The sequence below is a fragment of the Dicentrarchus labrax genome, unplaced genomic scaffold (genome assembly GCF_905237075.1).
Source record: "Dicentrarchus labrax unplaced genomic scaffold, dlabrax2021, whole genome shotgun sequence".
In the NCBI taxonomy this organism is placed as follows: Eukaryota; Metazoa; Chordata; class Actinopteri; family Moronidae; genus Dicentrarchus; species Dicentrarchus labrax.
This window is the reverse complement of record NW_026136712.1, coordinates 10327436-10349684: the sequence shown is the minus strand read 5'-3', so window position 1 is coordinate 10349684 and position 22249 is coordinate 10327436. Positions and strand designations below refer to the sequence as shown.

At 42.6% G+C, this 22249-nt stretch overlaps 2 protein-coding genes and 1 long non-coding RNA gene across 3 annotated transcripts; 1 reads left to right on the top strand and 2 right to left on the bottom strand.

Annotated features, from left to right (window-relative positions):
- Window positions 1-513: 513 nt before the first annotated feature.
- LOC127373717 (retinol dehydrogenase 13-like) lies at window positions 514-6125 on the bottom strand. The gene is made up of 7 exons (XM_051418430.1): window positions 5964-6125; window positions 4102-4220; window positions 3829-3984; window positions 3634-3738; window positions 3289-3501; window positions 3062-3163; window positions 514-1502 (listed from the first exon to the last, which is right to left on the bottom strand). The coding sequence occupies exons 1-7, from the start codon at window positions 6026-6028 to the stop codon at window positions 1180-1182; spliced, it is 1083 nt and encodes a 360-aa protein (XP_051274390.1). The 5' UTR covers window positions 6029-6125; the 3' UTR covers window positions 514-1179.
- Window positions 6126-6509: 384 nt separating this feature from the next.
- On the bottom strand, window positions 6510-14618 carry LOC127373646 (uncharacterized). The gene is made up of 2 exons (XR_007886929.1): window positions 13911-14618; window positions 6510-8878 (listed from the first exon to the last, which is right to left on the bottom strand). It is a non-coding gene; the product is annotated as an uncharacterized LOC127373646 (long non-coding RNA).
- On the top strand, window positions 8119-21676 carry sbk1 (SH3 domain binding kinase 1). The gene is made up of 4 exons (XM_051418295.1): window positions 8119-8815; window positions 16104-16345; window positions 17026-17228; window positions 17732-21676. Exons 1-4 carry the CDS (start codon window positions 8778-8780, stop codon window positions 18557-18559), a joined length of 1311 nt encoding a protein of 436 aa, XP_051274255.1. The 5' UTR covers window positions 8119-8777; the 3' UTR covers window positions 18560-21676.
- The last annotated feature ends 573 nt before the right edge of the window (window positions 21677-22249 follow it).

Below are 22249 nucleotides of genomic sequence, written 5' to 3'. Positions count from 1 at the left end.
TGTATAATACTGTATTGTACTGTAGTATATGGTCCTGGCTGATTTGCAGTCCACTGCAATCTGCATTGAATTACCATGCAACATTCACACAACTCTGATATAAAAGCAGATGTTTCAAAGTCAAGCAACATGTCAAGTTTCTGCAAACTGATTTTAATAGCAGGTTTAAGTAAACTAGATAAAAGGCTCAAGACAACTGCATGTACAAAGAAATGTAAAAAACATGTAAAACTATTGGTCTGTATTTTAAATCTAGTTGGCAGCCAGATGGCGCTCTCTGTCACAACAGAACTGCATGAGAATGCCTCACTCTGTAAACATATATAGCTCAGACTTCTGAGACTCTATTCACCCATCTTCCTGCTGTCACTGTGGGAAATACAGCATGTGAAATACTGTCTGTGCTTATGTGTGATGTGATTTTAAAGTTCCACCAGGCATGAAAACAAAAGAAGTTAACTACATTGTTGAAAGTGTGTGAGGTTTTAAATTTTCAGATGAAAAAAGCCAAAACATTTTAAAATTATTTATTTCCATTTTGTTCTCGGGTTCTACCAGTTTGAACCCCACCCACTGTATACATCTCAATATATTTCTGTCTTTGCAAGCACTGGATTTTAGTGCTTCATTTCAGTTTTCCACTGTGTTTGAATTATTACAAACAACTTAGAGACAATGCACCTTTTTTACTGGTAAATGCTCAAACTTGTAGTAGTTGTATGATGGTAGCACAAGCACAGAAGAGTAATAAAGTCAACAAAACAAACCAACTGACTCACTATTGTTAGTTAAAAAGCCAAATCTATTTAAAAAATCTATATAAGTTTGTTAAGCCACTGGTCATACCAGACCAAGTAAGGCCCCTGAGTGTATTCAAGAGAGTAAGAGTGCACTGAATTCAACTTTCCATTTATAAAAGAACGGAAGAGCTATTGTTTCTTTCCAAACTCACATAGTCTCACTTTAAAAACAGAGTCGAGAGTCCATTGTCAAAGGTTTGTTTGTTATACACTTTTAAGTAAATGTCCTGATGCAGGAACATAAAGGCATGTACAAAAGACGGCCATTATACAGACAACCAGAATCACAGGCTCAGACAGTTAATTGTTCCAGTGAGTCTGGCATAGCTCAAGCCATAAAGGTCCATTATCCTCTGCTGGCCCAGTGGCCAGAGCAGACCTACAGCCCCACAGCACTGACAGCTGGTCCTGGGCTCTGTCCTTGTGTCTGCGCTGGGTCTGCCTGTGTGGCTTTGCTCTGGCCTTCTGCTGGTGGGTTTGACTTGGCGGACTGTCCCTCCTCCTCCAGACCCACCAGCCTGCTGCTGACCTCCCACAGCCTGCGAGCTGCCTCCTCATCCAGGGCCTGCGGTGCCGGTTCCTTTTCTGTCATCACGTCATAGTACATTCCCGTCACCCCCTCCATCTCCTTGGACACAGCCAGGTAGACGCTGGGCTGGGCCCCCAGCTCTGGGCTCTTCACCAACATGGAGAAAAAGGGACCTGTATTGGGGTTGGTGGAGACCACAGGTTTGCTGGTTTAAAATCTGTTAGATCTGAATACTAGTACTTTAATTGGCCAATATCAAGTACCAATCCAAGAACTAACTGGATTCATGTTGTTATTTATGGGTTATGACAAAGGAAACACTCAGTGACTGTGCATCAATTACATTTGTTCATATCTAAATCTGGAACACGTTGCAGATTTTTATTATCTTCTTCATTGACTGTGAATGATCTCAGCAACAAATACTGTTCTCCTAACATCAGAGGATTTTTATTACCTCTGAGTGCATGTAATTAAAAAAATACTCATTGTGGAATAAAATAAACAACAAGTATATTCACTGATTCCCAGAATGGGTACTGAGAAGCTGTATCAGCACTAACACTGGTAGCACTGGTGTACTTTTATTTGAACTGCAATATCATTTTTCTCAGGGGTGGTTGGGGTGATGTGGCTGTGGAGGGAAAACCTTGAAAACAATGACTTTGGTCACTGTTGTTTTAAGTTCAGCTGAGGTATTACATGCTCCTGTACTGAATGTATGAAGCAAGACCAGTGGTGGAACATGAACATTTGAGGTACTTGCACTTTAATTTAATTTCATGTTACTTCAGCACTACTACATTTCAGTGGGAAATTTTTTTTCCTCCACTACATTTCTGACAGCTACATATACAAATTACTTTACATATGAAGATTTAACATATAATGAGCTTACAAATTCCAATATTATAGATGAAACTACCCAGTATACCGCATATGAAATTGTCAAAAATGTGATCCACCGCAACCAACTACAACAGTGAAATGCTTCTTACTCATTGTGGATTATTAATTACAATCAATACAATTATTAAATAAGTATATATAAAAGAATCATAGTATAACAGTCAGAGAGTACTTTTGATACTTTGAATACATTTTGCTGAAAATACTTGTGCTGTTGTATGCAGCAATAAGAAATTTTCATTTTGTACTGATTCTGGCCGCCCCTGTGGACAGAAGTGGTAGTGTTTCTACTGCCACATTTCATTGATTTTAAGGGGAATCTGACCAAATCCAACCCGGTGGCAAGGATTAAGTTAACTATATAGAAATAATAAATCTTCTTGCTGGTTGTCTTGTTTGTTTATGTAGGTCACATAGAGGCATCTGAATAAAATTGAGACTTTTTCATAACCAGTTAAAAAGTGGATAATGGAGTATTTTGACAGTGTGGTATTGCTACCTTTTACTTAAGCAAATGATTTGAATACTTCCTCCAACACTGCCCAAAAACCAAGAAGATAACTTTTATTTAGCATAATCAGAGGGCTAAAAAGAATGTTTTCTTTTCAGCTGTAGAGTTATAAAGTTGGCACTTTTTGGACAGCTGTGCAGTCAGTTGCAGTTTATGCTTATTTATAAAGTAGATAAGAATAGAAAATTCACTTAGTAGACCAGCGCTGCATATCAGAGCTTATACAGCCTAAATGAATTGCTGCATAGGCATTAGGTAAGCATTTATTGATTTCTCTGAATTCAGAAACCAATAGGCAAGTGGGATACTCACTGAGCACAGAGCTCGAGAACTGTGATTGGTGCAGACCCGTGTGCCTCCCGAGCTCCGTGGCAACAACGCCTGGGTGCACAGCATTCACTGTGACTCCTGTGCCTGTTACACACACATACACACACAGTATTGTTTAAAAATATATATCCAATGGCCAATTACAAACGAGAACATAGGCCGTACTCCCTCCCACACATGCCCACATACGCAACAGCCAGTAGACTTGCCTTGTAATCGCTTGGCGAGCTCTCTGGTGAACAGAACATTGGCAAGCTTGCTCTGACAGTACGCCTGCTTGGTATCAAACTTCTTCTTCTCCCAGTTCAAGTCCTCGAAGTCAATCTTTCCAACGATGTGGGCGAGTGAGGCCAGGTTGATCACTCTGCTGGGGGCGGACTCTTTCAACTTATCCAGCAGAAGATTTGTCAACAAGAAGTGGCCTGGAGGAAGACAGAAATCAGGAATCAGGTAGCGATAGAGTAAGGGAGAGTTTATAAGAATGTAAGGACAATGTACATTTATTTTCTTACTGACGGTTGAGAAAAAGAGACTTTTATTCTGCCTGTAAGTACCTAGGTGGTTAACTCCAAGCTGCATGTCGAAACCATCATCTGTCTTCCACGCTGGACATCTCATGACCCCCGCATTGTTTATCAGTACATCCACACGCTGCTCCTCTACAAGATAATAAACATAATATTTAAGAAACTGTTACTGAGTGTGCTTTATTTCTACAATTCAACATGTGATATGTTCTGTTGCCTTACCTTGTTTGATTCTCTCTGCAAACTCTCGGATGGATTTCATGGAGGCCAGGTCGAGGTGACACGCATATACGTGAGGATTCAGGGTCTTCCCTCGTATTTCCTTTGCAGCTGCCTCGCACTTCTCCATGTCCCGACAGCCCATAATGATCCGACCCCCTGATGATGAGGGAATGGGAAAAGGAGCGTGTCAGTGAGAGCAAAATAACTGCTGAAGATTTTTCTATGTTGTGTCTTCTTGCACCAAATCAGAATGACATCATATGTCCTCCGCACCTCTCTGGGCCAGTTCCCGGGCGGTCTCTTTCCCAATGCCTGTGTTGGCTCCTGTTATAACCACAGTCTTCCCATTAATGATGGCCTTACTGGGACACCGGCCTCCAGTCACGTGGGTCCTGTGAGAAGAAAACCAAGTGCAGTGCCATTTTGAGATTATAACACCACCTAATTTATCACTGAAACCAGGTATGATGGATTTCTCTCAAGCTGATCCAGAAAAATGATTTCTTGTCTACCTTGTACCACAAGTACATTATATAACCTCCAACCTCAATTCACCAATGACTCACCAGTGCATTTATTCAAGAAGATGTCTAGCTGTATGTTAGATAGCCCCTGTTATACTGTAGGTCTATATTACTGTCTATCTTTAAATAACATTACTCCACTAAAGGCTAAATTACCAAAAGGACGGGGCCCCAGAACTCCAGGCTTACTGTGTGTGAACTGGTTTGTGATCATTTAATTAAAATGTAATTTAATTCGTTTGGGAATATGCTGTACTAAAATCACAATATAAACTCATGCAATAAGGCCCTGCTCAGGTGTTTTTCATTACTCTGGCTGAATAGACCTGGAAGCTTTGTTTGTAATAACATGATGTCACCAAACTCTGTACACACCATCAAAGTCTTTAGAAGAGGGTTTAAACTAGAACTGCAACAATTAGACAATCCATTGATTGAAGTGCAACAGAATCGCAAGAAGCTGCAATTTTTTGATAAAAGGTAAAAGGTGAGACTGAACAGTATTATAATGAAATACTGTAGTGCTGCAGAGATGCCCTGGCCTACAAAATCTGATTTAAGACCGCAAATTAATGCACATCATCATGATTTTAACAGTTTTCTCAATGAAAATTTAATTTTTGATGCAAAAATGGTCACACTAATTGTGAATCATATCGCAGTATTTGTCAAAATAATCGCAATGTGATGTTTGCACCCTGTCATGCAGCCCTAGTTTCTTTAGTCCTCTATGTCAGTAAACTGAAACTTTGATTGTGGACAAAATAAGACATTTGAGGACACTGCATTAGGCTTTGGGAAACAGTGATCAACATTTTTTCACCATCTTCTGATATTTTATAGACCAAACAACTAATCTGTTTTATTGCCTAGACATGAAGAGGGTTATTATTTCAGTTTTTTGTTTATATCTTGCATAAATGAGGTGTATTTATGTGTTTAATTAAATTACCACACATCAAATTTGGGATTTCAGGACAGAAATACTGTAGACAGAGGGGGAGGAATAGGGGTTAGAGACAGACACAAAACAGGGCTTCTTTATTTTTGCTCTAATCTTAGCCGTGACTTGGTATTAGACCTGATCTTCGCCAAATCAAATGCATTAGGTCCTAGATTTGACTTGAAGTCAGCCGTTGTGTAAATCACTGCCATGTTACATTATCTCATTAAGTAAGATAACACATGGAAAAAGAAAAGAAGCTTAAGTTCACACTAGCCTTATTAACTGCGAATGGGTGAACAGACTGCCATTAACACCTTTACAGTGTATTCATCCCAATCCAATCACCTTGTTATAAATGCTGCCTTTGTGAAGCATTTGCAAATATGCAACTGAGCCAAGGAGGCTGTAGTAGTAGTTAAGTGTTTATCCCTATGGCAGGAAAAACAGGCTACTGGACAGCGTAATGCAATCTAGCTGAAATGTTTTGAAGCAACACCTGAACATGTATGTCTTCTATGCATTCAGTACCAGTGTTCAACATATTGTGTCCAAGTCTGAACTCAATGGCATATTGGTATTAGCAGCAAATGTGGCACAGGCAGTGTAAAATGTACAGTTACATCATGATACAGAGGCCTTATGTCATATAATGAAAAGTTACTCACTTCAGTAGAACAGCGCATCCAAACACTGTTCCAAACACAGACACTGGTAAAATATATTTGCTCATGACTCCCGAATAATGCTGGAGACTAACTACAGGATCAGAAAGGTTTTGACACACTCTTTCCACAGATCATTTGACAACACTGCTGCAGCACAAGGTTAAGCGCGCATCTTTGTGGCGTCATCAATTAACGCTAACCAACCGCAAAGCGCGATCGCCCAATGGCCTTGTGGGAAATGTAGTCGCGACTGACTTAACGGCTAAAACAACCAATACATAACAAACGACATCTTTTGATTTGTTTCAGCCTTGTTGTGTGGAATCTGTAACAATAGAAACACTTAAAATAAATAATGCAAGAGTAGTTAGTTGAACTGATGTGTGTGTTTTCTGCTACTCTTACAAAAACATCTGAATTCTGACAGTTCTGACAAAGTGTTGTTATTTCACTATTGTGCATATAATCATTAAAACAAATCATATTGTGCTAAGCTTGCTAAAAAATAAAAATGCCACGAGAACAAAATGAAACAGGATCTCAGGATGAGGTATTGTAGGGCTTTATTTGGAGTCAGCAGAGGAGAGGACTATAAGATTTGGTGGGGGAGGGTTGATGTGGCTGTGAGTTGCTTTTTTCTGTTTTTGGATTGTGAAGAATAAATGCAATTGTGACTGCTGTCAGAAAATCATTTCTACCTTTGTGGAGCCAGGTGAGACTGAAAAGGTGACAGTAAGACACAGAGAGGGGATAATGTGGAGGGTCAGACCAATGCCCTGAGGTCTGAGGACAGGGTTGAGCTTTCTACACTACACTTTTTTAGTTTATTTGTAGATTTTAGTCATAGTTTCACAAATCATGGTCGACAAAAGACATTACAAATTTCAATAGACCCCTCTCAGCCTGAGGCCCTGTGTAAATATCCATCCACAGTGACACTGCAGTTTATAGGGCAGCTAGAACACAAAGTACAAAGATACATTTGAGGACAGTGGAAAAAAAACAAGGCCACCCCCTTGCAACAAGATTTGGAAAACTTGAGGTGACACATAAAAAGTAAAAACTAGGACGTGAATCTGGTGTGTGAAAAAGGAGTGGGGAGGTGAGAGAGGGAGGAGAGGGGAGGAGCAGCCCTGCTCTATTTGTTCACAGCTCAGAGGTGTGTGTCCCCCCGGTGTGTTTGACCCTCGGTGCTCTCCGCTGTCAGCCCACAGTGCTTGACCTTCACTATTATGATTTATGACAGCTCTCTTCCCCAGATAACCCCGAGGAAACTCTTCGCCTCACTGCCTGTTTGGCCCAACTGTGTTGCCGTGTGAGACACCTGAATGCCTCAAAGAGGTGCTGAAGATGCAGCTATTCAATATCCACCCACCTCCTCAACAAGGATAAAAAACACCCCAGGTCAAATTATTTAGTTTCAGGAAACAGGAAGATCATATTCCCCTGTACTGACTTTTTTTTTTTCTTTCTTTCTGATCATGGACTGCTTGAAAACAGCTTATCTTTCACTCTTCATACCTCAGCCTGGGTAGGAGCCTGACCTGCATAGCTTTAAGTATATGCAAGAAAGAAAAACAATCAGTTATAGACAATAAAATAAGTTATTGTGTGACTTTGGGGGTCTGATTTGAGGTAAAGATGGGAGAAAGTAAAATATTTACCAATTAACGTCATTAACAATCTTTATTTATGTAAAACAGCCTCCAATCATTTCACCTCTCTCAGCCCATCTGATCAGTGGTGTTTGGTGATGATGCGTTCAGGTTATCCCGATGCTGTTTTCTCAGTCCAATCTGTTTTGGTTGGCAAACACGCCTGGCAGGAGGCCTGTTGTTAAACATGTACAGTAAAAGGTTGGAGCTGCCAGGGCAGTGAATTAATTGAAAGTCTTGCCTCGCTGTTACCTAATAAGGACAGTTGGCAAAGTCACCGCGTGAAGTACTTGAGGCCATAAGCTGTTGAATTATGCAAGAGTGGAGCAGCTCGGTCCTTCAGCGCATGAATCAAAAGTAAAAAAGCTCATGGACGCATTGAGGCTGGATGGTTGGATGGGGAGCGTCCAGGCGCTAGGACCCGGGACACGTGAGCGTATTTAGTTTGCCAGAGGGTGGAGACGGTGAACAATGAGGGAGCTGACTGGTAGGACCAGCAGAGGAGAAACATCTGAGACCAAACCCCCTACCTCCTCAACCCCAGAGTCCCGCCGGACCGACGGACAGAACAGACTGACAAGCCGACAGTGAGAGCAAAGACGCAGAGTTTGGAGAGAGTGGGGGCATGGAGATTCGTCCATGCACGCTGCAGAGAGCAGAGATCTGTTGAGCCCCCCTGTGTGGATGTGAATGAATGGGTCCGTCTCGGTGTGTGTGTGTGGTGCTTAACTGGGTCATGCGGACCACTGGAGGAGCGAAAGATAAACACGCACCCTCCTCCCGCTGCTTGGCAGGTTGAGATGGTGGGCGCTCAGAGGAGGGATCCCAGCCTGTGTCCTCAGCTCAGCATCCAGCATCAGATGATGCTCTTGATTTAATCCGCCTCCGAAGAAAGTCACAAACTGAAGAGCATCTCCAGAAACAGGACGGGAATCGTCTCGGGGCGGGCACAAGGCAAAGCGCAACGACGGAACCTCATCCGAGCTTTGTCACTCTGTGAAACTGCAAGGTTTTTGGTGTGTTTAATGGAACTGTACGGTTTTCTTAGCACCTAGGCCTATAACTGATCGATAACTTCCATCAAACGAGGAGATCCATCCATCGGTTCCCCCCGCAGACTCCAGCGGATCAGAGCGCATCAGCTCTGCTCGCCGAGCGGATGCAGGACCATGGAGGAGAGAGACAGGTCGCCAGCAGGTGAGTGAGTAACACCTAGATGCACCCTGAGGTGCCTGAAACCGGGTCACAGCATACTGTTATCTGCAAAGAAAGAACGACAGGAAAATAAAAACAAGGGTTGGAATATGTGTATTCATATGTATGCAATGGTTCATTGACAGCCTAAGCGCTGGAGTTTGATTATTAAAAAATATGGTGCAGTTAATGTTTATTTCAAGAGCTTGGATTTGTTTATAGCTTTGGATTGTGGGTAACTTTATGTTGTCTGAACTCTGGCTCACTCTCATGGACAGTGTTCATAGGCAATATGAATAATAAGTAAAGAATTAATGTCAACAGTTTTATACAGCACCAGAGCTTAATTTAATCAGGCCATGATTAAGTCTAACTAATGTTAATGGTTGAGCTGCGGCTTAATTTGTATTTTCACCCACATTACTCGTGATACCCGCACCTATTTGTTTCCCACTCTGCTTTTGTGATTCATTCTGTGCTAGATGGATGCGAGGGCATCCGGGGCACTCCAGTTTTAATGGCCCTTTTATACTTTGTCCAGGGCAGACAGGTGATATCTCATCGTTAATGCTGTCTAATGCATTTAAATGAGCAGCTGACTTTATAGAGCAACCCCAGTAAAAGCAGAGCCTGGAGGCTGGTAACAGCAGCCAATAGACCTGGATTTGCTTTTGTCACAAACATTGTATTAGTGGAGAGGAGAAGCTGTAATAGCAGGGACATTTACTTTAAAGAGGTAGTTCATCCCCAAATCACAGAAAATTATGTGGCAAAGTTGCTGTACTTGGAGCCCAAAACACTGTAAAAACATCATACAGACAGACTGCTTTTATTGTTTTATACTGTTTAGACATCAGCAATTATACTTAGCATTCAGCTCCACCAAAATGAATCATCAAATGTCAATTGCAGAAGACTCTGCACTTTTAACATTAGCAATCTGAAAACAAACAGATCTCAAAGAGCAATCATGCATATGGGATTTTTACTCCACCTTAAATTAGGCAAAAACTTTCTGGGAGTGCACAGAAAGGCCTGCAGAACTAGGAGGGTATCAGATTGTCAACAGATTGTCAGCAGATAGAAGGACGGCAGTATGGCTTATGGGAACGGCAGAACCCAGTCAATTACCCAGTCCCAACAGCTGGCCCAGACACACCAGCTAAACCCATCATTGCCCCTCACATAGCCACACAACTCAAAGAAATGCACATCGCTATTACAAAGAGTTTCAGTTCAATAAAAAGAGACAAGGTGTAGCAGTTGATTAGCTGTTACAGGAAAACGTGGCTGCTGAGTGAACATAGAGGATGTAAATGTTGTCAATTAGGACACATGGAGGACAAGAAGCCTTTTTTTAAATCTTCCTTATTCAAAAGTCTATGCCCTAGCTGGGTGAAGATAAAGGTACAAAACAAATGCACTTTACTGCCATCATGTCAGTGAGAAAACAGCTGCCTAATGATAGCCCATGTCAATCAATGTACTGTGTATGTGTATGTGTGTGTAAATGGGTTCAATATGAGTCTATACTTTGCATAATTTGCATTCATGTATGTGTTTAGAATATTTCACATTTGCTTTTGCGTAGGTTTTATGTTTTCCATTTGCCCTATTATAGTAATTATTGTATTCTTTGGTTGATCAATGTTTGATTTATGTACAGTGTGTCCTTGTTTTTTAATTGTCTTGTTTTTTTACATTGTGCCCTACACTTGGTTTTGCAGCAACCGCTAATATCCAGTCATGCAATTAAAGTTGAATTTTAATTTGAGACAGAGAAAGAGAGAGAGAGAGAGAGAGAGAGAGAGAGAGAGAGAGAGAGAGAGAGAGACCCTTGCAATCAACATTAGTGCATTGATTGTGGTTAGAGGCTATTGTGTATGAGCAGGATCACCAATCACCATATACTGTTACTTTGCCATGTCCTCCTCAGCGCTGTGCTATTACATCATTTAGCCACACCTCCTTTTAGACCCCATTTTCTGAACTCATATTAGAGTCTCATCTCGCCATGTATTTGACATCAAAGGGACGCAGTCTATAGCATGTAGTACAAAGGGGGAGGGATGCTTCATTTGAGTCTCATTGGATTTCCCCAATCCTTCTCTCTCTCTCTCTCTCTCTCTCTCTCTCTCTCGTGTGTCCCTCCCTATTGGAACTTGAGGCTACTGGGTTGTGATAGAGTGGGGGGTTAGGTACACTATGTTCCCTGGGTAGCTTATTGCAGTGATATTTCACTGCTAAAAGATTTTTTGCAGGACATGATTACAATGAGGGTGAGGATGACATGGCATATATAATCAGATGCTCTTCAGTTTCTAATCCCAAAGCCTTAATCCTAAACTACAATATTGATTTACGGTGATGTTTTGTTGTTTGTATTGTGTTTTGTTTTTGTTTCATTTGTGGTTAACATACAGTACTTGAGCCAAGTGTCCTTGCACCCAGTGTCCTTCCACTCTCAGTCATTGTTTGGATCCCTTTAACCTTGGGTTATCTCTTTGTGGGTCTTGGGTTATCCCAGCAGGAGGCCAATGCCCGCCAGTGTTTCTGGCTGGTCCATGGCGTGTGTAACATACAGTAGAAAGAGAGAGAGGGGTGATGGGAAGGAGAGTAGAGACGAGGCAAGTCAGGGACGGGTTACACAGCACTCGGTCCCAGCAGGGATCCTCCATATGGGCAGCCAGGCAAAGCTGAGAGCAGGTGATTTGTCAAAGTGAGTGTCCATGGCCTAGGCCGCTGGTTCACCTATCACAGCACAGTGGGAGGTTTCTCCAGCCGTGTGTTGAAGGAGGCACCGGCTAAACCCACCAACACACTGGCTCGGATGTTCTGTGCTCTGCTGAGGAAGGTGATTCTATTTGTTTTATGCCTGAGTGTCCTGACTGCAACTGGCTGTCTCAAGGAAGCCCATTTTGGTTTTTGATCGAGTGATAGATTGCTTAGGATTGCAGTGATTTGTTTTCATTCTGCGCTACCACACTGAGACAACAAGGAGAGGGACACAGACAGAAAAATACCATCTATATGTGTTTGGCTATGCATGCAGTTGTTTTTTTCCCAGACAGACAGTGAGAGAAACCACATCAGTCACATCGTATTTCACTCGCAGTTTTCCCTTTGACCCAGAGGCACGGCACGTTGGGCATTTTGACAGTAAATTGGACACAGGAGATCAGTCTTCACCCATAATGACTCTTCTGCCGACAGCAAAGCAACTAGTCCATTAGTAACGGAGAGAGGTAGAGACGCAAGGCAGGCTCTGCAATCTATTTATTTCTTTCATTAGTCCCTTGTTTACATTTTCTGGAACAGACAAGAGAGAAAGAGGAGAGGAAGAAGGACGGCTAGACTAAAGAGGGGAAAACACTGTGTGTAAAACTGCTGACTCTGAAAATCCCTCACACTTTATATAGATGCTTGATGTACATTAAAACACATTTATTATAGATGAAGGTGCAACCCCAGTTCTATTGCCCATCTTTTACACGACTACAATTTAGCTCATCTCCCATATGGCAATCTGTATTCATGCTTGAACCTCACCTCAATGAAGTCTTTGTGCGGCGCTTATCAATGTCATGTCACAGTTCATTGCAGCTGTATCGCTCACATAGTTTAAACTGGGAGAAACAATAGCTCAGTGAATACACAGTTATTGGCCCTGATGAGAGTCACATGACAATACCACAGATAAAATGTGTCCGATTGCAAGCTCTGCTTCCTATGTTAATGAATTGGTAACATTACTATAAATAGTGTATGGAGAACATATAGCCCTGTTATTTAAGATGACCTTCAACCTACTGCATCTGCTGATGTTAAGCAGGTATAATGTTTACCATGCTCAGAATCTTAGTTCAGCGTGTTACCATGCTAACATTTGCAAATTAGCACAAATCTTAATGTACAGCTGCTGATGGGATGGATGATGGGTAATTAGTTATAGTATTGGACAAATTCAAGTTCTGACTCAATGATGGTGCTAGATGAAAGGTTAAGGAATCACCACAGTTTATTCTGAAGACAAGTGAACAGGAATGTGTACCACATTTTTCATGGTGTCCTATCCAAACACGTGCTAGAGGAAAAGTCAGGGGATCACCATAGTGAGTAGGATTCATCATCTTGAGATCAGGAATGTCAGCACAAAATTCCCAAAAGCTAATAGCACAACATTTACATCCAATAGTTCTGAAGATATTTTAGTCTGGATCAAAGTGGTGGACAGATTTTCATACCAACACCACCATCCCTAGAGTCACACTAGCATGGCTGAAAATAGGTTGAAACTTGACCAGGCTTCTTTAGTGAAAATGTGCCCCATAAAGTTCACAGTAAGATCTAAACTCACAAGGGTAACGTTCGGAGTTTAGAGGCTATGAGCACACTGGACAGGGTACATGACAAGAGCACACCCTAAGGCTTTAAAGAGACAGTCTGTGACAAAAGGAACAGTTGACAGTGGCATCACAGGGTTCATCTCTGTTCTCATCTCCAGTTAAATGTTTATGGGAGAAAAGGTCAACTGCTTCTGCAATTTAGTCTCATGTGTGTCACGCGTGGAGTCAGACACAGGTTTCCAGACCGTTGATGTGCCTATTAGGACATAAAACTGGATGTTTTGCTTTTTCTGGGAACAACCTGTTTTTTAAGAGTGTTGTACTGTGAATGCACTCAGCTCTGTTAGAGTAATTGCTAAATGGAGTGGGATTGTCAATCTGTATTTGAGGGGAAATTAGTGGCTCGGAAACAGATTGTTGCTGCTGAGTGAAAGAAAACCTTGTCTGTCCACTTTTTAGGAATTTAGAAAAACAGGCTTTATTTTCAGATTGTGCCTTTTTGAGTTTATTTATTGAGAAGTTTCTGACACTCAAATGCCAGAGGATTTTTTAAAATCACAATTAAAACATGAAAATCACACATACTGAAGTTACAAGGTCTCAACCTCAACAATACAGGAAAAAGTAAGCAGTCCAGAAATCTGTTTTAAAACGCTCACAGATTATTAACAATGTGTGGGACGGACTCAAAAACCCATTCAAATGTGTCTCAAGTCAAATCCTCATCTGTATGTGGAGCGTGTGGCAGTTACCTTGTCTTTAGCTGCCTGAGAGGACAGGAGAAGAGCAGAGGGCAGCATGGGAGATCAGTGGGGCATGTGGCTGTGGTCGAACGCTGAGTCGTGCTGAGACTCACAGCTGCTCCCTCTCAGAGGTAGGAACACAAAGGGCCTTTGATAGACTGTCACTGTGCGACTGATACACCAGACCTCCCGGCCCCCCCTCCCAAACACTCGCAAACAATCACCTCCCAGAGACCACATAACTTCATCCCCACACCTCCGGGGCTCTACACTGCAGTTTCTGGTTCACATTTACAGCGTCATCGCAGCTGCGGAGAGCACCGTCTCCCAACCACTCATCACATTTCAGGGCTCTTAATCCAGTTCTGCAAAGGAAATGAGTGCAAAGCATCCTGCGCTGTTGGGTGGGGTGTGCTTTTGTCTTGGTGGGAGCTGAGTAATGTGATTAAGATCCATGCTGGAGTGCTGCACATTCTGCCCGTGGAGCTGACTGGAAGAAGTGCCAGTAAACAAGCGCTCCTTTCTCTTTGCTTCGTCCTTGCTGATTGAGGCTATGGGGCCATGCAGGGTGGGCGGTCAAAGGAAATGTGCTTCCAGTCTGTCTGTCTGTCCTGTTTTAATGTTTAATCACCAAACCTGGACCACAGACTGATCTGGATAATGATCAACTTTTTTGTTGACTCGCTCAAGGCTATACAGTGGGCACGCTCAGCATGAGTAGGCTACAATATTCATAGTCTCTTATATAACCATCTCTGCATATGATAAAATCAAGAAGCAAGTGTGATCTACAGAGATACATACAGGGCACTCTTTCTATTTGCAGGGTTTTCTTCGACAAAGAGTGATGAGCCAAGAACACAAGGCTGCAAACGGTCGCATCCTATTTTAGTTTTCGCTGTCTAATAGCTATATTTATCACGCTCTTCCCACAAGATAGCTAAGGAACCTCAACACCTTCAGAGCGTCTGAACAAAACTTCCTCTGCCATGTTTTCATCAACTGTACATTAGCTACCGAGCATTAATACAGCTCATATCCCCCCCCCGAAATGCACCTGACAGTCGACACAAACATTTGTGATGCTTTCAGTGATGCTTTCGTTTAAATCAGTGGTACTGAGAAACTGGCTGCAGGGAGAGGAGAACAAAGAGCAAAGCAGTTGCCTTTGAATGATGGATGAAGAAGGCCATCAGTGAAATTGTTTGCGCTGATTTGATGCCTATTAGCGTGCATACGTGTGTGCGTGCTGTGCATGATTGGATGATTAAATTTGATTGTGTGTGTAAGGGGGGGGGTTGAAGAGAGACAGAGACAATGGGTACGATCATTAGTGTGATCCACTTCATTTGATCAAAAGGTCCATTTTGTGCAGTTTGTTCATGGACTTTTCTTTCGTTTTACTTACTGATTGTTCAAACACTGTAACAGGCGCTAACATGCTCATCGCGGATTTTTAATTTGTTGTCAGTTGGCACATTTAGGGTGTCTGACTCCATCTGAGCTTGCAATTAAAGCAGCTATATTTTTCCCTACTAGGATCAGTTTGACCTATTTGAAAGTTGGCACTTCTGAAAATCAGCAATAACTTTTCTGTTGCAGTATTTTCTTTTTTTCTTTCGGCTTCAGCAATTTGACCGAAATGCTTGTGCAAACCAAATGTGTTTTTCAGACAAAACTAAGCTAGCCCCTTTCTCACAGCCCCACTGATTGTTTCTACTGTATGTATTTGTACAAACACTTCAGAGTGCTCGCAGATGATCTATAGCATACTTTACTAGCATGTATACACCTTGATCCTGTCAGCTTTCTCCATTTGTTTCCATTTGTTAGTCCTTCTACCTGGTCATATTGATTTTCCCATAGCTGTCTGCCAGTAAGTGCTGTCTGAGTCCAGCCATATCTGAAAGCTGGCCAGAGTGATCTAGAGGGACAGCAGGAAGTCCAATACATTTACTGAAAGCACTTCCCCTGTCGATCCCTTCCTTGAACTGATTGTATGGAAATGAAGGTCTGTTAAAGCCTTCCTGATTTAACCACCCTTTGGGACATGATGTACAGACAAGAATATATGGATGTGCGCCAACAAACATAAAGATACTGAAGAGCACTCTGTCATAAACACGTGAATAAAATGTATACTGCCATCATCACAGCAGAAAAAAAACTGGCTCTAAGCAGTTTTCTCTCCTCTTCATTTAGTCTGCCACACAGCGTCAAGGCGAGCCTGTCTCTTTCTCCATCTGGGCCCGGACGGGTGGGCAGCGGTGGGGGCTCCCCTACATCCAAGATGGGCTACTGCGGAGGGGTGCCTGTGGAGGACATGCAGGCGCTGGCCATCACCTCTCTGTCTGCAGCAGATGTAGCCAAACAATATGAGCACATACGTGAGCTTGGGAAGGGCACGTATGGCAAGGTGGACCTGGTGGCACATCGTACACAGGGTGAGTTAGTTGGGGCATCAAGGATTAAAACTGCGGCTGAAGATCTTTATCCTCTAATTCTGTTTTATTCGTTTATCTTGACTGACAACTATCTAATAAAGCATAAATACAAAAAAAGAACCTCATATCTCTAAATCCACATTGTGCCAGAATGCCTCACAGTTGAGGATAACCAGTTAAGGCAGATCAGCGTGTTATAAAGTCTCAAGGCACAGTGCAGAGAAATTAATTTCAGCACAGTTAAAAAGGTTTTCTAAGGACTTTTTTTTTAAGGCCTACTGTTTAGTCCTTGGTTGTAAGAAAATCAAGGTTAGAGAGCTGGCTTAGTCTGAAAGCGGTATAACTCAGCATGGTAAAGTAGTGCAGAGAGAGAGGCTGAGAGGGCAGCAGAGATTAGAAGTGCTGTGTGCTCACTAAAGAGCCTGTGTATTTCTGCAGCTGTGATCACGAACAACTGGTTATATGCGTGTAATGGAGGTGAGATTCATTCACTGTTACTGTTTATATGAATGAATGTAGCAGCTGTTACAAAGACAGGGTTGGGTAGTTGGAAATCTCTCCACGCCCTTAGACTATCAGGTTACAGAATTCACTTTGAGTGCTTTGGACAGTAAAAAGTTACTAATCTGATACACCAATGCTTCACTGTGTCCGTCCATGTTTATGTCTGATTTTTGCAGGCACCAAAATGGCACTGAAGTTTGTTACCAAGAACAAGACGAAGCTCAAGAGTTTCCTGCGGGAATACAGTCTAACTGGCTCACTTAGCTGCAGCCCTTTCATTATCAAAGTCCTGGACGTGCTTTTTGAGACAGAAGACAGCTATGTGTTTGGACAAGAATATGCCCCCGCCGGGGACCTTTTCGACATCATCCCCCCACAGGTAAAGCTATCATCCTTCCTTCCACCAATCACCATCCTCACTCAGCCAGAGCTGCTCCAATCAGTCGCCATGTTCAGACAAGGCGGTTTTAACAAGCTCTCCTGGGATTGGAGCCTTGTCTTCGTCCCGGTTTTCTCTCTCTACATGGAGCTCTCACTTTGCTTTAGTGCTATTCCAGTTTATGTGCTGGGAGTGCTTGACTTCAAGGTTCTTCTAAAGACTCATTAGAAATGGTTGCAGCGGAGACCAAAACTAAGACACTTTTGTCTGTTTTGGAGCGTATCACTTTCCACCCTGTACTTTTGTTCCTCTACTCAGTATAACCATCACCTATTCTTTATAACAGCACTGTAATCTACTCTCCACAAAGCTCTTTTCTTGTATCACCTCCCATAGTCTCACCTCCTACACAATGTACTGCATCTATTAGACTGCATTAATCAAAATCTATTTTTCTCTCTTTCTGTGTCCCGACACTACCCTTCACTCTCTCTACTTCTCAGGTGGGTCTGCCAGAGGAAATGGTCAAACGCTGCATGCAACAACTGGGCCTAGCCCTGGACTTTATGCATAGTAAAAACCTAGTGCATCGGGATGTGAAACCTGAGAATGTGCTCCTATTTGACCGTGAGTGCCGTCGCATCAAGCTGGCCGACTTTGGTATGACCCGACGCGTGGGCTGCCGTGTGAAACGGGTGAGTGGCACCATCCCCTATACGGCACCAGAGGTTTGCCGTGCTAGCCGTGCTGAGGGTTTTCTCGTGTCCACCAGTCTGGATGTGTGGGCATTCGGTGTGCTGGTCTTCTGTATGCTGACAGGCAATTTCCCCTGGGAGGCAGCGCTGCCAGCCGATGCTTTCTACGAGGAGTTTCGGCGCTGGCAGAAGGCAGGGTGTCCTGTGGGAACCTACCCATCTCAATGGCGGCGCTTCACTGATGACGCCTTGCGCATGTTTCAGAGGCTTCTCGCTTCCGAGCCGGAAAAACGCTGTGGAGTCAAGGACGTCTTCTGCTTTGTCAAGTACGAGCTTGTCAGCGAGCTCAGGCGCAGAGCATCTTGCCGAGCCAAGAGAGGTGAGAGGTCAAGCTCTGGAGTGTGTACCGGCAGTTGCACTTCCTCTTCATCCTCCACTTCATCACGTTCCTCCCACAGACACCCCGAGCCCTCCACCCCTCCAGGAACGTCCTGCCTGCGTCCGGCACCTCTCAAACGTAGTGTGCTCTCCGACCCTTTGTCTCCCAGAGAGGAGTCTGGACAGCACCAGTCTCCAGGCCGAGACAAGAACAAAAGCCAGATGGTGATGGCAACTGCCATCGAAATTTGTGTGTGACCATGCTAATGTTTGCAGTGTAGACTAGATGGCTTTTCACAGTACTAACAAGCTGTGAAGAGGTGTTAATGACTACCACAGAGACTCTAGTGAAAAAGGAGAGGTACTTTAACCATGAAAGAGAAGCTCAGGATCACATCCCCGGCTGTGGAAATGGACATCATCAATCAGCGGTATACACTTGGACAGCTTATCACGGGCACATGCCGTTTAGGTTTTGATTTGTGACCAAAGACTACTTCCCAAGCTGAGAAGCCATGCAGGCAGTGTTTAAGAGTCCGCTGATGTTGTTCCTCTCAGCAGCTCATTCTGCCATCCAGACATTTGTGTTTCTGCCCATACACTGTGGTGGTGCTAATGATTTGATAATTAGATACTCCATAAAAACTGATTCTGTCTTTTCTCACTCATCACTCTGTGTCTCCCTACTTGTTTTTATGTTATGCCTCTTTGATAGTGTTTATTTATCTCAGAATTATAAGCTCCGGGGAGGCCAAAACTTCATCTGTTCAGGTGATGCTGTTCATTCGAAGGCCGGTGATCCGAGGGCAATCTCCGCAACTGCATTTGACTGCATTTCTCAGACCTTCTGCCAACTTCCAGTGCATAAAATTTGTCCTAGACTTTTTCAAAAGAAAGTGTTATAAAGAAAAAAACAAGAAATCTTAATGTAGCAGTTTGTATGAGATGTCTTTTCATGTAGGTGTCTAGACTTAGTGATAGGCGTCAGCTCAGGACACTTCAGTGGGTCACTTCCTGTTTTATTATTAACGGAAATCTAGTGAATAGCTGGAAGACACATCTGCCACTTTTAAACTTCTCCCAATGAGATTCATTTCCAACGTAACACAATAGAACACAGGGATTGTACATTTTCTGAGTGAAAAAGGTGGTGAACAAAGAAGAGGAGTCTTTTTATTGTTTCTTTTCTACCTGCTGTGTTTGTTTGGATGTGTGTGTTTCAATGCTAAAGCACAAGACTTTTGTAAAGGTAAAGTGAAAACTATATTGTAAATAATTTGATATTTCTAGGAGTGCATCGTTAAATCAGGTAGTTCAACTATGTAGCGGTACAAATTTTCTATGAAAGGGAAAGGTGTTTTAGGGTTTTACAGTTACTGTCGGGGCAATGCACTGTATGTAGCAACAAAATATGACAGAATGTACAGTATATCACAACAAATTAATTATACAGAAATATGATCTAGAGTCTATCACAAAGTATAACATAGTAGCAGCTGCTGTTCTCTTTTTTCTTATATTGTTTTGGGTTTCATTCAAGTTTTCTTGTCCCAGGTATGACACACACATTGGTGAATAGACATCACTCATTTTTGTATTTTCCTGTCACCATAACCTTGAGCAACATCCATTTCCTGTGTAAAATCTTCATGCTTCCTGGTTGTCAATGAGCACAGCCCATTCTGTCTTCATTCAATCCGTTAAAGCGACTGAGGGCTGGTCGGCACCAAACAAATTAATTTCCGAGCATCACAAAAGGTGTTCAGATATTTGATTATCAAGGAGAGGCCGACTGCTCAGAATATGTTGCTTCACCCCCTATGCTCACCTTTTATTAAATCTTCCTGCCTCTCTCTGGGAGTTCATCCAACTGTATCAGTCGAATAGCAGAGCCCAGGTGTTTATTGTCTGGAGGGATGACCTCTGTGTCAGCCATTGCTGTTCTGAGAGCTGATGATTGATCCTGACTGGCGCACAGCTTCCAAAGATATACTGCTAATTATTAAAGCGTCTAAAAAGCTCAGTATGTTCAGTGTGAATGCTTCAGTGCATGCTCATTACCATTATTTTTCTTGCTTGAATTGTGTTACTGTTATGTCAGTCAGGTGTGTGTGTGTGTGTGTCTCTCTGTCTGTCTGTCTGTCTGTGTGTGTGTGTGTGTGTGTGTGTGTGTGTGTGTGTGTGTGTGTGTGTGTGTGTGTGTGTGTGCGTGAACGTGTGCTTCTTTTCACTTTCCTTATTTCCCCACTCCTCCCATGACAGCCCATCAGCTCTGTCGCTATAGTGACAGTGCCGGTGCTCCTCTGGTGCGGCTTCTGTCCTCTTCTTGAAAATCAAGTCTAATTGAGCCCAAATGAAACAACTGGTCACCAACCCCCCTCCCAGTCACCCACAGCTCCTCTTGACAGTTGCCTAGCTTATTATACTCAATAACACATTTCGGCAGATACACATTTCCCCTTTTTTTATGAGCCTGTTCACGATCGAAGTCTTTATCCAGTCTCATCAGGCATAATCGAAGCTGTTGATGGTCCCTATCATTTCCCTTGTCTCTCTCCATCCTCACTCTTGACTCTGCAAAGGTGACCTGACTGAGGCTGAAGACTTGTCAAAGGGATGTATTGTATGTCTCATAGGATCTGTCAAAAGGTAATCCATCATTAGATTGTGGTGGAATGTGAATTAGCTCTGCCCTATATCTTGCTATTCTGCCTGTGGGATAATGTAGGATCCAAATAGTAGAAAAAGACGATGATGGTGTGCATAAGGTAATATAAAGTAAGACAACTCAACATAATGCAATTCAATGTAACTTCATGCAACATACTGTAACTTAATGCAACGCTCCGTTATATACGGCAAAACGCATAATAACATGAGCCAATCATAACCCGGTGCAACATAATGTGAACCAACACAACATGACATGACTCCTTTATAATAGTATGTTATTATTCTTTATAATATTACTTTATGTATTGTTTATAATTTATGTATACATGTAGCCCCCAACTTGATGAGTAAGAGTGTTCTGATGTGAGCAGCTGTGGCTTTGTTAGACATCATCGTCATCAGCATCTTTACACTATTATCAGTCGTTTCAATGTGCAATGTTGTTTCTCATGGACTGTTATGGCAGGAATTGTCAAGTTTAATGATGATGTGTCAATTTATATCAAGTTTTATTGAAGCTCTAGAGAGTAGCCTTCCGTTGATCCAATTTATTCTGATCCAATGATCAGACTGTTTTCTGCCAGCAAGTGTTGTTGTAGAATCTTATGTAAATACTGAATGTATTGTGTCTTTAACAAAACAAAACAAAAAAAAAGAATCAACAAAATGTTAATATATGTTGAAATAAATTTATGCACCACATCTTATGGCTCCAAGGTATTTCTGTGGGTAATTAGAAATACTGTGGTGGTATTTTTTTCTGCCAGCGTAGGCAAAGCTAATTCAGCCCAGCTTTGCATGGTCCCCATACTGCACATTAGATGAAGGTCAGCTTGAATCACATGTGATTTCCCGAGGCTTTGGTCTGGTTCACCAGCGAGCCCCCAGACTATTTTAATATGCCGACTTCCTTCTGAAAGCCCAATTAACACATCTGGAGATAGGAGTTATCTGCTGCCCCCAAAGAGCAAATGAGTTCAAGGGCACTTAGAATATGGGACTGAAGATGAGAACAGTTATCTGCTCACCGCCCCTTCATACTCAGCTGTTGTGTCAATGTGGAGGAGTTTGCTCAAGTTGTTATCAGACAGAGTTTAGACAGTAGCGGTAAGCTGTGGTGTATCTGCCACTGAGGAAAGCTAATCAGTTCAGACAGTGCAAAAGAAAGGAAAGGTCAGCCATGACACACAGAGTTTGTGTAGTGAGTGGAAGCTTGTCCTTTGTGATACTCGTTCTCTGCCATTAAAGGGCTACAGCAGCCTAGTGGCAGGGTAA

Coding starts and splice junctions, on each gene's coding strand:
- sbk1 (XM_051418295.1), top strand. CDS start 8,778: ATGCAGGACCATGGAGGAGAGAGACAGGTCGCCAGCAG. Junction 8,816..16,103: donor GAGAGACAGGTCGCCAGCAG/GTGAGTGAGTAA, acceptor CTCTTCATTTAG/TCTGCCACACAGCGTCAAGG. Junction 16,346..17,025: donor GGTGGCACATCGTACACAGG/GTGAGTTAGTTG, acceptor TGATTTTTGCAG/GCACCAAAATGGCACTGAAG.
- LOC127373717 (XM_051418430.1), bottom strand. CDS start 6,028: ATGAGCAAATATATTTTACCAGTGTCTGTGTTTGGAACAGTGTTTGGA. Junction 3,985..4,101: donor CCGGGAACTGGCCCAGAGAG/GTGCGGAGGACA, acceptor CCTCATCATCAG/GGGGTCGGATCATTATGGGC. Junction 3,164..3,288: donor GCTCGCCAAGCGATTACAAG/GCAAGTCTACTG, acceptor TGTGTGTAACAG/GCACAGGAGTCACAGTGAAT.